General features: G+C 46.8%; 1 protein-coding gene across 1 annotated transcript in view; it reads left to right on the top strand.

Annotated features, from left to right (window-relative positions):
* Positions 1-16,001, top strand: part of LOC117674802 (uncharacterized) — a 29,274-nt gene extending 13,273 nt beyond the window's left edge. The window contains exons 2-6 of the mRNA XM_060691218.2: positions 1,862-2,460; positions 4,154-4,274; positions 6,849-6,904; positions 7,993-8,113; positions 8,530-16,001. Coding sequence (XP_060547201.1) covers positions 1,987-2,460; positions 4,154-4,274; positions 6,849-6,904; positions 7,993-8,113; positions 8,530-10,160 — 2,403 coding nt within the window. The 5' untranslated portion in view covers positions 1,862-1,986 and the 3' untranslated portion in view covers positions 10,161-16,001. The remainder of the gene's footprint in view (positions 1-1,861; positions 2,461-4,153; positions 4,275-6,848; positions 6,905-7,992; positions 8,114-8,529) is intronic.
* Positions 16,002-16,332: the final 331 nt, after the last annotated feature.

Genomic DNA, 16,332 nt, shown 5'->3' with positions numbered 1-16,332 from the left:
TAAAGGGGTGAGCTCCCATTACTTGTCCCAGCTTCTGCCAACCTAGCAGTTCGAAAGCACGTAAAAAATGCAAGTAGAAAAATAGAGACCACCTTTGGTGGGAAGGTAACAGCGTTCCATGCGCCTTTGGCGTTTAGTCATGCCGGCCACATGACCTCGGAGACGTCTTCGGACAGCGCTGGCTCTTCAGCTTTGAAACGGAGATGAGCACCGCCCCCTAGAGTCAGGAACGACTAGCATGTATGTGCAAGGAGAATCTTTACCTTTACCTTACAGACGTTTGTTCCTTAAAAGTGGGGCAGAAAAATGTGCCAAGAGATGCATTTGAAGTGGGTCAGCATAGCTCTCTAGGGGACCTATTCTTGGATAGTCCCTCCCTTCATCCCCAGAGCCAGGGTGAGAGACAAGGGGGAAATGGGCAGACTAGGAATGGTGAAATGTAGGTTTGGCCCCCTTTCAGTCATGAAAGTTGTTTTGGGCAGGGGTCCCCAACCTGTAGGCCACGGTCCACTGCCAGGCTGTGGCTTCTTAGCCACTGGGCTACGTGAGTGGCTGACCAGTGCATCCATGTGCACACACACACACACACTCATGCTAGTGTTTTGAGTGTCACAGCGAGCGTTGCAAGGCACTAGCGTCACGGAGAGCATCGTGCAGCTTCGTTCACTCATCCATTTGCTTGTAAAGGCGCCTGCCCTCTCCCCTCCGGCCACAAACCCAGAAAGGTTGGGGAACTCTGCTCTAGGGGTCTGAAGCAGTCTTCTCTCAGTTGAGCCTACCTCTCAGGGTTGTTTGAGACCAGGGGTCCTCAAACTTTTTAAACAGAGGGCCAATTCACAGTCCCTCGGACTGTTGGGGGGGCCGGACCGACTGGATGGGTGTGGCTAGGTGGACATGTGACTGGGCGGGCATGGCCAATTTAGCCGTCCATTAAACAATACACATAAATTAAACTTTAATTTGTTTTGCTCGTGGGGGTGGAAAGAAGGTTAGTGAAGAGATGTGGCTGCCTTGGGGGGGGCGTGTAAGGGACTTCTGTTTGTGTGTCTTTTTAGCCTCCACGCATCCCGTTTTTGGCCTCCTCTGCCTCCAGAAGGCAGGTGGGGACCGTGGGTAGGTGGGGCAATGTGAGCGGAGCAGCCTTGTGGTCCCGCGCGGGCCAGATTAATGACTTCGGCGTAGTTTGAGGATCCCTGTTGTAGACGTAAATTTGAGGTTCTCATTTGATCTCATCCCTTTCTCACTCTGTGGCAGGGTGGATTTGATTTAAATCAATTTAATCAAGTTAAATCAATCACTAGTAAAAAGGCTTTATTTAAATCAACTCGATTTAAATCATAATTTTTAAAGAGCACCGGTCATCTCTGCTACTCCTTTGACCCGCTGTTGACTCACCGATAGTCCCTGTGTTGCAGAATATACAGCCTCATGCTACATAACTAAGCTCCATTTCATGCTGAATAAACTAAATTATTTATGTATTTTAAATAGAAAACTATCTTACGATAGATTTTTACCCCAAAAGTTTTTTATTAAAATAAATTTGATTTAAATCAAAAAAATCCAATTTAAATCAAAAAAATCTGATTTTTTTTATTTTTTTTTTAAAAATCATTGATTTTTATCCACCCTGCTCTGTGGTCATCATGGATCTAAAGATGTTAGAGTAAGGAGAGGGGGCAATCCCAAGTTCCCCAGTTTGTTATTTCAAAAGGCTTACCCCTCCCCCTCCCCCGTAAGCCATTTTAGTGATTTCTTTGCTCAGGCAGATCATGTGAACGCAGCGTCTTTTGCTAACTTGAGGTTAAGGTTTTTACCCGCAACATGTGAATCAGGTCATGGTTTTTCGCTTTGTCTGCAGGCAGAGGAGCTGCAATTGGGCTGCATAACAGCGTCTTCTGTTACAAGGGTCCATCCAAGCCCTTTTGGGGCTTGGCACCCCTCCTGTTTGGGCCAGTCTTTGTCAGGAAGAGAAAGCATTGAACTATGCCGTCGGAAATGACCTTGCAGGACAGGCCAAACATGGCCGCATCACAAGCCGAGCTGGATCACAGATCGGAGAAGAAATCGGGGAAGAAGAAAGCCTGCCCAGAGGCCAAAAAGACTCCTTATCGTCTCCGGGGTTCGAGCAGCAGAGAACCTGAGGTGCAGAAGATCCCGATCAAGGACCTGCCCAGTTCCGATGTCCGGCGAGAACACTTCCGGCAGTTCGCCTATCAGGATGCGAAGGGTCCCCGAGAGGTTTGCAGCCAACTGCACGATCTTTGCCACCAGTGGCTGAAGCCGGAGATGCACTCCAAAGCTGAGATGCTGGACCTGGTGATCCTCGAGCAGTTCCTGGCCGTCCTGCCCCCGGAAATGAAGAACTGGGTGCGGGAATGTAAGGCGGAGACCAGCTCCCAGGCGGTGGCCTTGGCCGAAGGCTTCCTCCTGAGCCAAGCAGAGGAGAAAAGGCAGCAGGTGAGAACAGAGCCTTGAGATGGTTTGCTTGATCATCCCTCAGCTGCTTTCTGCTCACTGCATTTTAGAGTAGAGTAGAGTAGAGTAGAGTAGAGTAGAGTAGAGTTGGAAGGGACCTTGGAGGTCTTCTAGTCCAACCCCCTACTCAGGCAGGAGACCCTATACTATTTCAGACAAATGGTTGTCCAATCTCTTCTTCAAAACCTCCAGTGTTGGAGCATTTACAACGTCTGGAAGCAAGTTGTTCCACGGGGAAGCTAACTTAACATATGCAGTGATTCACTTAACAATTGTGGTGAGAAAGGTCATAAAATGAAGCCAAACTGACTTAACAACTGTCTTGCTTCGCAACAGAAATTCTGGGCTCCATTTTTGGTTGTAGGTCAAGGACATGTAAACAAGTTACAATATTAATGGTGAATATTCAACCAGACTTCCCCCTCCCCCTCTTTTCTGCTACAGGTAATCCTCAATCCTCAAAATTGAGCCCAAAATTTCTGTTGCTAAGTGAAACATTTGTTAAGTGAGTTTGCCCCATTTTACGACTTTTCTTGCCACTGTTGTTAAGTGAATCATTGCATTTGTTAAGTTAGTCACACGGTTGTTAAGTGAATTGGATTTGGGTTATTGGATTCCCCCATTGACTTTGCTTGTCAGAAGGTGGATTTTGATTAAGGGATGTGTTCTGCCCCAGCTACGGATCCCAAAGAATACAGCACACACAAAGTTTGTACAAAACTTAATTTACTAAAAATAACTCAAGTCTTTTTCAAAACAAAGGCTGTTAATAAACTTTCTTAACAGCCTACAAGAAACCAAAGATAAAGTAATCACAATCTTACGAAGGTTGGCAGAAAGCCCAGAAGCAATTTTGCAGAGAATCCAGACGCGAAGTAGAGTGAACTAAAGTTGTTCCCTACAACTTGCTTCAGTCGGCGTTCCTCCTTAAATAGGCTAAGGGAGTGAACAATTAGCCCCAAGCCTTACTCTCGAGGAGACCTCCTCCTGAGGAGCCACTTCTGCCTTTTGGCAGCTCTGCGCATCCGTGCATCGAGAAGAGGCTCCTCCTCTTCGTCCTCTTCACTTAAAGGAGCTTCTGGAGGTTCTGTAGGCCCTGGCTGAATCCCCCGCCTCTGGCATCACATCTTCTCCAGCCTCCTCATTGTCTGACTCGGGTGCCAGCTGCACAGGCTGCTGGCGCAACACCACACCAGCCTCCTCGCTGTCAGAATCAGCTACAATCCGCACAGGCCGCTGACGGGCACAACAGGATGCTACAATAGTCATATGTGTGAAAAATGGTCATAAGTCACTTTTTTCAGAGCCGTTGCAATTTTGATCAATCACTAAATGAGCTGTTCCAAGTCGAGGACTATAACAGAATAATAGAATTGGAAGGGACCTTGTAGGTCATCTAGTCCAACCCCTCGCCCAAGCAGGAGGCCCTACACCATTTCTGACAAATGGCAGTCCAATCACTTCTTGAAAGCCTCCAGTGATGAAGCTCCCACAACGTCCAAAGGCAACTTCTGTTCCATTGGTTGATCGTTCTCAGTGTCAGAAAATTTTCTCCTTATTTCTAGATTGAATCTCTCCTTGATCAGTTTCCATCCATTATTCCTACTACCTGTATTTCTTTTCTCGTCTTTCTCTTTGGTCTTTGAGGGTTTATCATTTTCTTTTTCCTTTGAAGGACCGAGTTGTGGCAGAACCCACCAACTTTCCCAGGGTAGGAAAAAAAGCACAGGGGCCTCATCCCAAACCACCTGTAAGGCGGATCAAGCAAGAAGTGGACAAGATTGCCATTCCATTAGGTAAGTGCTTGGAGGCCATTTTCCAGCTTTGCCTTTTTATTGGTAAGCGTAACTAAAATTATACCAACCGCTTTTCTGTTCTGAATCAATGCAAACATTGATTGTTCTGAATCAATGCAATGCAAAAAGAGCCTTGGTGGTGCAACGGACTAAAGTGCTGTTAAGTAGCACTTAGCTGCCAGCTGCCTGCAATTACTGCAAGTTCAAATCTCACCAGGCTCAAGGTTGACTCAGCCTTCCATCCTTCCGAGGTAGGTAAAATGAGGACCCGGTTTGTGGGGGCAATAAGCTGACTTTGTATAAAAAAGAACACCGCTTAGGGGGGACCAAAAGCCCTACTAAGCAGGTATATACAAAAGTATGAAGGCTATTGCTTAATGTATTGTAAGCCGCCCTGAGTCTCCGGAGAAGAGCGGCATATAAATCGAACCAATAAACAATAATAAACGTAAAGCTGGGTTAGACAGCTATTTGAAATTGGGGGCATATTTTGCGAGGGTTCTCCCGAAAAGGCTGTCATGGTGAGCCTGTAGAAATTCTCAGTCATCCAGATCATGGTTGTCCCAAAAAGGTGCTTTTTCAGGAGGCAACTAGACTTCCTTGTTTTTTCTTTGAAGACGTTTCGCTTCTCATCCAAGAAGCTTCCTCAGCTCTGACAGGATAGTGGGGAATGGATAAAACATCTTTGGGACTGTCATGGTAAGACAGTCAGGATCATAAAAAGCTCTCATGGCAAAAGCGGAATGCTGTTTTTCCCAGACAGAAAACATGGGATGACAAAGAAATAAATGTATTTTATTGGGTTGGTTTAGATTCATGTATTTCAAGCATGGGCACTTTAAGACAAGTGGACTTCAACTCCCAGAATTCCCCCAGCCAGCATGGAATGATGAACGATGAATCCAGAATGCTGGCTGAGGGAACTTCGAGAGTTGAAGCCCACCCCTTAAAAGTGCCCAAGGTTGAAAAACACTATATAGACATAGTCATCCCAAAGGTGCTTTTTTTTCAAGAGGCAACTGGACTTTCTGGTTTTGCTCTGAAGACATTTCGCTTCTCATCCAGGAAGCTTTTTCAGTTCTGAAGAATGTGTGAAAAATGGTCATGAGCCACAGTTCTGAAGAAGCTTCTTGGATGAGAAGCGAAAACATCTTTAAAAAAAAGAAAGAAAAGAAAAACCAGAAAGTTCAGTTGCCTCTTGAAAAAAGCAAGCAAAAGCAAACGGTTTTTGCCCTTTAAACCCCTCAAAACAAAAGATATCAGGGTTTTTAAAACATGTTTGCCCAATTAGAGAACCATTGCAGAACCCTGGATTTTCTTTATTGTAGGGAGAAACAGTGTGGGAGAGAAAGGGGCTGGACTAGAAGTGGGAAGAACCAAGTTCTGGTTCCTCTAAACTGCAGAAGCTCCCTGGAGAACCTGAATTGGTCCCTGTTTGAGAACCTCAGGGTGGGATATGGGTGGAGGTACTGGACCAGGAGTGAAGAAACCAGATTCTAGACACCTCTCGGGCACAGAAGCCCTCTGGCAGGAACTGGGATGGTCCCTCTTTTAGTTTTAGTTTAGTTTAGTTTAGTTTTTAGTTTTATTTGATTTGTATACCGCCCTACTCCCGAAGGACTCAGGGCGGTGAACAGCCAAGCAATAAAATACATAAATACAAAAATTTAAAAAACCAGTTAAAAAAAACCAGTCTTGCTTCACCCAGCCCCATTCCCAAAATTATTGTGGGAAAGGATGGAGCATTTTTGGCCCCATCTTTCTCAGAATGACCTCCGATCGTTCAGCTTGAAGGCTAAAGACGCAGCATGGCCTCCTCCAATTTGAAGAGACACTTGTTCGACAGACCGAACCAAAGAGGCAGTCCTGGAATCAACGAAATCTGGGGGCTGGGCAGGGGACAGAATGTATCTGCCCTCAGTGTGGAAGGGATTGCCACTCTCGAATTGGCCTTTTTAGTCACACCAGATGCTGTTTTAGGACCTCTTTCCAGAGCACGATACCACAGTCTCTTGAGACTGAAGGATGCCAATGAACTTTCTCAGAAGGACATGAGGGTTATTGAAGGTGGACTTTCATCGACATTTCTCTACCTTCATTGTAGAACCTGAGTGTTGAGCTTTGAATTGTATTCAGCTGCTTTCACTTTTACTGCTTCAGTTTACCAACAGACCAGGGGAAAAGGGAGGGAGAAATTGGAATGTGCATTCCAGACCAAAACAATAAACTATCTCATGGGAACCAAGGACGTTCCATCAGATGTCTGCCAGAGTCGTGGAGGTTTTCCCATAGCAACACCTGGACACCTAATGGGACAATGTGACCTGTACTAATGGGGGGAAGAGGATTCTATACTTTAATTATACTGAATTGCCCGGGAATCAGCCAGAGCTGGTTTTGCTTTCATTCTGTGCCGAAATGATGTTCTCAATAAAGTTTTGCATTAAGAGATTGGATCGTCTCAACAGTGCTTGCTTGGTTGGGTTCATCAGTTGGAACCTTTACACTGAGTTCGCCTTCCAGATCCCAGAAATCAAATCATTTTGCATTTTTTTTTCTCTCTCTCTCTCCTAGGGAACAAACCACAGCTGGCCACTGGATGTAACCTACCTTCCTCACAGCTGGATCAGGTAAGGGAATAAACAGTCAGAAAGATAACTTGGGACTCATCTCCTTGGATTAGAAAGAATTTTTCTGCTGTCAGATACAGGTAGTCCTCAACTTACAATCATTTGAAGTTACGACAGCCCTGAAAAAAATGACTTATAACCATTTTTCACACTTACGACCATTGCAGCATCTCTATGCTCATGTGATCAAAATTCAGACACTTGGCAATTGGTTCATATTTATGACAGTTACAGTGTTATGGGGTCACGGCAGGAGTGAAATGCTCCCGGTTCGGACCGGATTGCCCGATCCGGTAGTGATGGCGGCGGGTGGTTCGGAGAACCGGTAGCAAAAATCCCTGTGCCCCCCCCCCAATGCCCAGCTGAGCTGCATGATCATCAGAGGCTTTTTTTAAAAAACTTTTAAAAGCATTTTTTCTACAACCTCTTCCGATGAAAAAATGCTTTTAAAAGTAAAAAAAAAGCCTCGGATGATCGGGCGGCTCAGCTGGGATCATCAGAGGCTTTTCAAAGCATTTTGTTCTGCAACCTCTTGGCTGAAGAGGTGGTTAAAAAAAATGCTTTGAAAAGTCTCTGACGTTCCCAGCTGAGTTCCTGATCGGCAGAGAGGCTTTTCAAAGCATTAGAAAAAATGCTTTGGAAAAAAAAAAAAAAGTTGGCCATGCCCACCCAGTCACATTACCCCCACCACCAAGCCACGCCCACAGAACCGGTAGTAACAGATTTTACATTTCACCTTTGGGTCACGGGGTCCCCTTTTACGACCTTGTGACAAGCAAAGTCCATGGGGATGCAAGATTCACTTAACAATTATGTTACCGACTTAACAACTACAGCGATTCATTTAACAACTGTGACAAGCAAGGTGGGGCAAAATTCACTAAACCACTCTCTTGCTTAGCCACAGAAATTTTGAGCTCGGTTGTGGTCGTAAGTCGAGGACTACCTGGATATCCCTAAAGAACCCTTTCCAAGGACCAAGGGGGCTCGTGTTCTGTCCCACTGGATCTTGAAGACCCCCGTTGGACTTTGCTAAGGAATGTTTTAATGCTTTAATTGTACGAAGCCGACATTTGCTGCTTTTTTAGGTGATGCTTGAGGAAGTCTCTGTGACTTTCAGCGAGGAGGAGTGGGCGCTGCTGGATCCAGACCAAAGAGCCCTACACAGAGATGTGATGGCGGAGAACAGTGGCATTGCCTCCTCTTTGGGTAAGTGTGATGACCCGGAGCACGGCACAGAGGTAACATAGGCAGCTGCCAGTTCAAACCGCCCCTTTTGTGCTCCAAATTTCCCCAAACGCTCCCACGTTTCTGGCAAGTCCCAGAGCAAAGTGATCACACACACTTCAAGCAGCCTCTGGCTGCATATAGTCCAGCCCAACACTATGAGCACCATGGCTGCCAGATTAGATTAGATTAGATTAGATTAGATTAGATTAGATTAGATTAGATTAGATTAGATTAGATTAGATTAGATTAGATTAGATTAGGGATGGATGGATGGATGGATGGATGGATGGATGGATGGATGGATGGATGGATGGATGGATGGATGAATGGAATGTAGAATGTCAGACTTCATTTTATAATTTACCAAAAATCTTTTTGTTTTTCCCTCCTGCCAGGAAGTGACTGGCCAGACAGTGAAAACGGAGAAATCTATGAGATATTGTTCGGAAAAATTGAAAGCGAGAAGGATGACAAGCAGAGACCAAACACCGAAGCCGGCAGAGTGAAGGATGAATCTCCAGGTTCTTACAACACCGAATTCTACGAGCTTCCGGTCCGCGAAAAAATAGAAGACGGGATCGAATGGAGCCAATGCCTCCTGTGCGGCAAAGCCTTCGACTGCCAGTCGAGCCTGATCGCTCACTGGGAGAGCCACACCACCAAGAAGCCCTACAAATGCCTGGAGTGCGGGAAGAGCTTCAGCACCAGGCAGTACTTGGGCTGCCACCAGCGAGTTCACACTGGGGAGAAGCCCTTCAAGTGCGCCAAATGCGGGAAGAGCTTCAGCACCAGGCAATACCTCTCCTGTCACCAGAGAATCCACACCGGGGAGAAGCCCTTTAAGTGTTTGGAGTGCGGGGAGACCTTCTGCTGGGCCAATTCCCTGACCTTACACCAGATCGTCCACACGGGAGAGAAGCCATTCAAGTGCCTGGTGTGCGGGAAAACTTTCAGCAGGAGCACCAGCCTTTCCTCCCATCAGAGGATCCACACGGGGGAGAAGCCATATAAATGCTTAGAGTGCGGCAAGAGGTTCATCCACAACACCAGCCTCACTTACCACCGGCAGCACCACACCGGCGTGAAGCCCTACAAGTGTCCCGAGTGCGGCAAAAGATTCAGTCACAGGACAAGCCTGACCTACCACCAGCGCAGTCACACCGGCGTGAAACCGCACGCCTGCTTGGAGTGCGGGAAGAATTTCAGTACCCGACAGTACCTCATGTCCCACCAGAGAATCCACACAGGAGAGAAACCGTACAAATGCGCCGAGTGCGGGAAGCGCTTCGTCCACAGCACCAGCCTCAGCTACCACCAGCGCCTTCACCGCGGGGAGGAGCCCTTTCAGTGTTTGGACTGTGGGAAAAGTTTCATTACACGCCAGTGCCTGAATTCACATCGCCGAATCCATACCGGGGAAGAACCCTTCAAATGTCTGGAGTGCGGGAAGACCTTCCGGAGACGCACGAGCCTTATTTCCCACCAGGCTATCCACATGGGAGAGAAGCCGTACAAATGCCTGGAGTGCGGAAAGAGCTTCACGACGAGCAAGTACATCCTTTCCCATCAGAGGATCCACACCGGAGAGAAACCTTACAAATGTTTGGAGTGCGGACAGACCTTCTGTTGGGCTAACTCCCTCACCTTGCACCAGATAACGCACACGGGAGAGAAACCCTTTAAATGCACGGAGTGCGGGAAGAGTTTCAGCCGAGGCACCAGCCTTACCTCGCATCAGCGGATCCACACCGGCGAGAAACCATACAAATGTTTAGTGTGCGGAAAGAACTTCAGCACTAACAGGTACCTGACTTGCCATCAGCGGATCCATATTGTGGATAAAGCGTATAAATGCCTGGTGTGCGGAAAGAGCTTTAGCACCAGCAAATACCTCAGCTGCCATCAAAGAATTCACACCGGAGAGAAGCCATTTAAATGCCTGGAATGTGGAAAGAGCTTCTGTTGGGCATATTCCCTGACTTTGCATCAAAGAATCCACGCAGGTGAAGATGGATATAAATGCTAGGAGTATGAAAATTACTCTGGTTTTGGATTTTTTTTTTTTTTTTATGTGGGGACGGAAGGATGAAGGAGCCCTTATCGTGGAAGGATTTCAGAGAAAAACTATAGAAATCATTGTGGAAAGAGATTTGTGTAGAACACGGACGCCATTTCTTTGCATTAGATATGAATATATGTTTCTGTGTGTGCTTTTTTTTTTTTTTTTTGGGTGCGTTGGCCCATTGTGGTTGTCCAGTGTTTCTGATGCCTTCTTTTGCCAGCCCCGCTTTCGAGGACTGGGAACTGGATTTGAATCTTCAGCTCGCGCCACATCTAAGTGATCATTGGACCCTAATTTGAGTTCTTGGAGCGAGAAGGAAAGAGTGTTAATTCTGTGCAGTGATCTCGCTTCTCAATGAGGACCAGAGACGCAAGAGGATCTGTAGAAATGCCTGGAGTTTTGCAGAGGTCTTTCAGTTGGAGATGACGACTCAAGGATCCCCTATCGTAGGTTTGCTAGGAATATGCTAGGAATTTAGGAGGAGTGGTGCGGTGGCCTAGAGGTGGAGCTCCTGCCTCACAATCAGGAGGCTGTGAGTTCGATCCTAGGTAGAGGCAGATATTTCTCTCTCTGGGCCCACTGAGAATATATCTGCTGAACAAAACTCCGCATTGGCGACCGGGAAGGGCATCCGGCCATTAAACACTCTGCTAGCTCCATTCAGTTTCCCACACTCCACCTTGCAAGGGATTATGGGGTCATTAAAAGGTGATGATGCTAGGAATTTAGGACTGCTCATCCATAGTATATCCCTTGTGGGTTCCTACAAAATTGAACTTCTATATGATTTAAGGATATCTCATCATAATCAAAGTTGTCTGACCTATTTCTGTAAGACAGGGATCGCAGGTATCTTCTGATCCTTGGCCACCAAGTCTCCCTCAGTCTACTAGCCGAAATGCTTGACTCTCCAGTTTTGAGAGTCCTTAGTAACGTACCGCTTCTCAGTGCTTTACAGCTCTCTCTAAGCAGTTTACAGACTCAGCATATTGCCCCCAATAATCTAGATCCTCATTGTACCGACCTCGGAAGGATGGAAGGCTGAGTCAACCTTCAGCTGGTGAGAATCGAACTGCTGGCAGCCGGCAGTCAGCAGAAGTAACCTGCAGTACTGCATTCTAACCACTGTACCATTATGGCTCAGTACCACCAAGTCTTCCAGACACAGAATTTCAAGAAGAAAACATGGCTTCCAGCAAGCAGAATCGGTGTGCAAAATTCCTGTTTACTCTCTTTCTGTAGCAAATGCAACAACATTCAAGATTGCTGGAGTGGAGGGGGATAATTTTGTGGGTGTTCCCAATTCGTTTATTGTATTTTTTAAAAAAATTAGGGTTATATCTCCCTGCTTCAGCAAAATTCGGCAAGGTAACCAGCTCCAAATCAACCAGAAGGTTTCCACGATGGAAGGTGGATTTGAACTCGGATCTTTCCCTTCTGGTCTAATCCTAAACATTGCTCTTTTCTCAAAGGAGCCCACAAAATGGAGGCGGAAGTGGGGGGGGGAACACCTGTAGCCGTGTCCTAGTGTAAACCTCAACCCTGACATACTTGTTTCTGGCATCAGTATGCAGGTACCCAAGAAACAGGCTTTTGGTATGATGTCGTAAGTCAACATCAGCTGCGGGTTTCTGTGCTGGAAGGTAGATTTGAACTCGGGTCTCTCCTGCATAGTCTAATCCCAGAATTGCCAGGAAGTCCTTCTTTGGAAGTGTGATGGCGCATCCTCGGACTGATGTTTTGCAACGGGCCCACAATGCATTGCAACCATTCCAAAATGTGACTGCTAAACCCTGAAAGATTGGCCGTCCCTGCTTTAGCCTCTCTGAATCTAGTTCTTCTCGTTCATCTCCTCTTCCTCCAGGCTGACTTTGGAAACATTTTGGGGGGACAATCGTCCCCAAACCCAATGACTCGAGCAGGCTGAATGGATCATCCTTTCTGGGGTTTCTCCCACTTGTGTTTCCCACTCATCATTCTAGGCTCCCTTCTTTGTGTGGACGTCAATCTTATCCTCACAGACCATTTAGGAGCACTCGCGCCCCTTTGAGACTTGGGGTGGGGTCATGGGTGGATCCAAGCAGCAGGGCCTTTTTAGTGGTGGCAGCGAGACAAACCATCTGCCTGAAAGACGGGCGTTGCATCGTTTGACAAACTGCAAAAAAGAGAACTTTTTTTTCCCTGCGGGTCGCTTCCATCTCACGGCAATTTTCCTTGCAGATCCGTTTCGGCCATGCTACAATGCTGCTTCTCTGGATTTAACTCTCGATAAAATCATAGGGATGTGCAGAGCACGGATCTACATGGGAAGAGCTCTTTTTGAGCGGGCCGTGCCTCCATCAAAGTAACAACTCTGTGAGGTGTGTTGATCTGTGCACGTGTGATGGCATATAGTCCAGGGCTGCAGGAGGAGGAGAGGCTCCTTCACAGAGAGCAAAGAGATAATGTTGCTTGGGGACCTTTGATATGCAGGAAGAGATTGAAGGCAGAGCGTCCTCTACCAGAGAGGTGGGGACCTTTAGCAATAAAAATAACACCCGTATTTTTCGGACTATAAGACACAGCTAAATTTAGAAGAGGAAAACAACCAAAAAATGTTTTTGGCCGCCTTTTTTTCAGCCTTTCTTCGGCCCATTTTTTTCGGAAAAAACGGGCCCCAAAACCCCTCAAAAACAGGCCAGAAAAAGTCTCAAAAATGGGTCTGAAAAAGGCCAGAAAATGGGGTGTGCAGAGGCCAAAAAACACCCAGCAGGTGGGTGGGGCTTTGGCAATATTCAATCTATAAGACACACACACATTTTCACTCCCTTTTGGGAGACAAAAAAGTGTCTTATAGTCCGAAAAATACGGTAGATTTATATACCGCTTCACAGTTCTTTACAGAGTCGGCGTATCACCCCTAACAATCTGGCTCCTTATTTTTACCGACCTCGGAAGGATGGAAAGCTGAGTCAACCCTGAGCCTGTGAGATTCGAACTGCAGGCAGCCGGCAGGCAGCAGAAGTAGCCTGCAATACTGCGTTCTAACCACTGCGCCACCACGGCTCTTATGACTTGTGGACTTCAACTCCCAAGATTCCTGAGCCAGCATGGGTAGCTCAGGAATTCTGGGAGTTGAAGTCCACAAAATCATATAAGGGCCATCGTGCCCCACCCCTGGCAGAGTATATTGAACACTTACGTAGATAAGTGTTCTGATTCAGGCAAGGTTGATATCCAGCCAAGGAGCCAACAATGACACCACAGGAGGAGTTGCTTCTAATTAGTTTCTCATTATTACTCATCTAGAGACAGAGATCTTCTAAGCTATGTTGTCTCTAATGAAGGAGAATATTTGGAGTTTAGGGTTGAAATGAAGGGTCCTTGGTGCTCTCTGAGCTTGCTTGTTTTCATGCAGACGTTTCATTACCCAAACTTGGTAACAGCATCAGTGGTTAGTAAGGAGTGAGGTTTGCTATCAGTTTATATTCTGGTGGCTTGTCAGTGTTGGTGGGGGTGCTCTTAGAGATTCTGGGCTGTTTGCTGTTGGCTTCTTTGGCAGTTTCTTGATTGGGGTATTGTTTACTTGATTGTTGGTCTGATGTTAACCTTGTAGTTAATGGTCCAAGGACCTTATTAACTCCAAAAGTCGGTATTAACTCCAAGGTTAATAACGTGGTGGCGCAATTTATTTATTTATTTATTTGTTTGTTCCAACTTGTATGCCGCCTTTCTCCGAAGACTCAAGGCGGCTTACAATGCATTTAAAAACCATATATAAAAACATTAAACATTAAAACATTAAAAACAATTAAAGCCCATTCACACCATTCATGGCCGGATCTCGCCAATCGCAACAGCGAGATCAACGGCCCCAGGCCTGCCGGAAGAGCCAGGTCTTCACCACTTTTCGGAAGGCCAACAGGGTGGGGATGGTCTGGACCTCAGGACATAACTGGTTCCAGAGAGCCGGGGCAGCCACAGAGATGGCCCTCCCCCGTGGGCCCACCAGTCGGCATTGTTTAGCTGACGGGACCCTGAGGAGACCAACTCTGTGGGATTTTACCAGTTGCTGGGAGCTATGTGGTAGAAGGCAGTCTCGAAGATACCCTGGTCCTGAGCCATGTAAGGCTTTAAAGGTAATAACCAACACCTTGAATTGTGACCGGAGACTAATAGGGAGCCAGTGCAGCTCGCGGAGAATTGGTGAAATGTGGGTGTACCTAGGTGCACCCACGACAGCTCATGCGGCCGCAATGGTGAGAATGCAGTATTGCAGGCTAATTCTGCGGACTGTTAAGACGTTTGATTCTCACCGGTTCAAGGTTGACTCAGCCTTCCATCCTTCCGAGTTGGTAAAATGAGGATCCAGATTGTTGGGGGAGCAATATGCTGACACTGTAAACCGCTTAGAGAGGGCTGTAAAAGCACGATGAAGTAGTATGTAAGTCTAAGTGCTATTGCAATTGCTATCAGGCCAACAATCAAGAAGTAAATGATACCCCAATCAAGAAACAGCCGAAGAAGCTAACAGTAAACAGCCCAACCAAAGAATCTCTAATACTACTGCCACCAACATTGACAGGGCAAGCCACCGGAATATCAACTGTCAGCAAACCCCACTCCTTACTAGCACTGATGATGTTACCTAGTTTGGATACTGAAATGCCTGCAAGAAAACAAGCTCAGAGAGCACCAAGGACCTCTCATGTTGTCTCTTTGGTCTTTATGAAAAAAAACCTCTTCATCCTGTGACTCTGAACTATATTCCACCACGGCACAGCAGAAACAAAATGGGGCCATTTTGTCCCTCCTGAATAGACTTGGTCCAGATGAAAGTGGTCTAATGGGGAGGATGATGATGGCCTGGGAAGGTGGGGAAGAAAGCAGGGCGGACAGTGGGAGGCATCACCTAAGGACATCGGTGGCAAGGAAAGAAGTTGCAGGCTGGAGCTGGTGGGAGATGTCATGCCGAGAAGGACCGACGTGCATCGGACGTACTCAACCTTGTCCTGTCCGGATTTTGCTTCGCCCCAAACCAAACAGCCGAAGCACTTAAGAGCTTGTTATTGCTGGACTGTGGCTGAGTTTGGCAGAACTTCTGAAACACGGTGGCCGGTTCTGCGTTCGAAACAAACTGTTGATTCTTTTCTCGGGGCCCAGCCCTATGTTGTTGATGAACTTTGGTTAGATGTGTAGAAAAGTGGGTTTAATGCGAAAAGTAGAGTAGTAATCCTATGTTTAAGCAACTCCTCCCCCATTGTAGGAATCCGCTCAGGTGAGGCACTGAATTGGAGAAGAGAGGTGTGAATCGATTAGGAGTCCCCAACCCCGGGGCCAGGGTTTGAAACCGGGCTGCGCAAGCAGCGGGCGAACAAGCACGTACGTGCAATTCCATTTGCGCAAATGGAGTTGTGCGTGCGCCTGCCGCTCACATTAAATCATCCCCTCTCCCCTCCCGCCAGTCCCCAAGCCGGAAAAGCTGGGGACCATTGTCTTAGAAGACCAACCGAGACTCCGGTAGACTGGCAGCCTGAATTGGGCCCAAGCTTTCAGGTGCCTTTGGAAAAAGAGGCTCTTCTTCATTGCCGAGAATTCAGCTTTAGTGTCTAGAGCCACAGTCTGTTTTTTTCCATGGCGTTTCTTGTTTAAACGGTGCCAGTTTATGCATGTTTTAAGAGAAATCCAGTGAGTTACATTCAGCTTTTGCTCTCTGTGTTTTGGTTGTTTTTTTTTCCCCCCTTTTTTTCTCTGTAATTTCATTTTTGTATGCCTTCTCGGATAGTTAATCTGATTAATCTCCTGTACTAAAAGCATGGAATTACAGATAGGTATTTTGAGTGACAGTTTTCGTGGGAGGTGTACAAAAGGCAGTGTCGTGCACAAGCCTAGTCTACAGTGGGAGGGGACAAATCACACATCGTGATACCGCAATGAGGCCACGCATGGTATGACTGACATTATAGCAGCTGACACAGGTAGTCCTTGACTTACAACGGTTCATTTCGTGACCGTTCAAAAGGAGTGGTGCAGTGGCCTAGAGGTGGAACTCTCGCCTCGCAATCAGGAGGCTGTGAACTCAATCCTAAGTAGAGGCACAGATATTTCTGTCTCGGGGCACACTGAGAATATATCTGCTGAACAAAACTCCACATTG

The sequence above is a fragment of the Pantherophis guttatus genome, chromosome 2 (assembly GCF_059756535.1).
Source record: "Pantherophis guttatus breed Tessera chromosome 2, ASM5975653v1, whole genome shotgun sequence".
NCBI lineage: Eukaryota > Metazoa > Chordata > Lepidosauria > Squamata > Colubridae > Pantherophis > Pantherophis guttatus.
The sequence above is the reverse complement of the archived record's forward strand: the minus strand, read 5'-3'. Positions and strand labels throughout refer to the sequence as shown.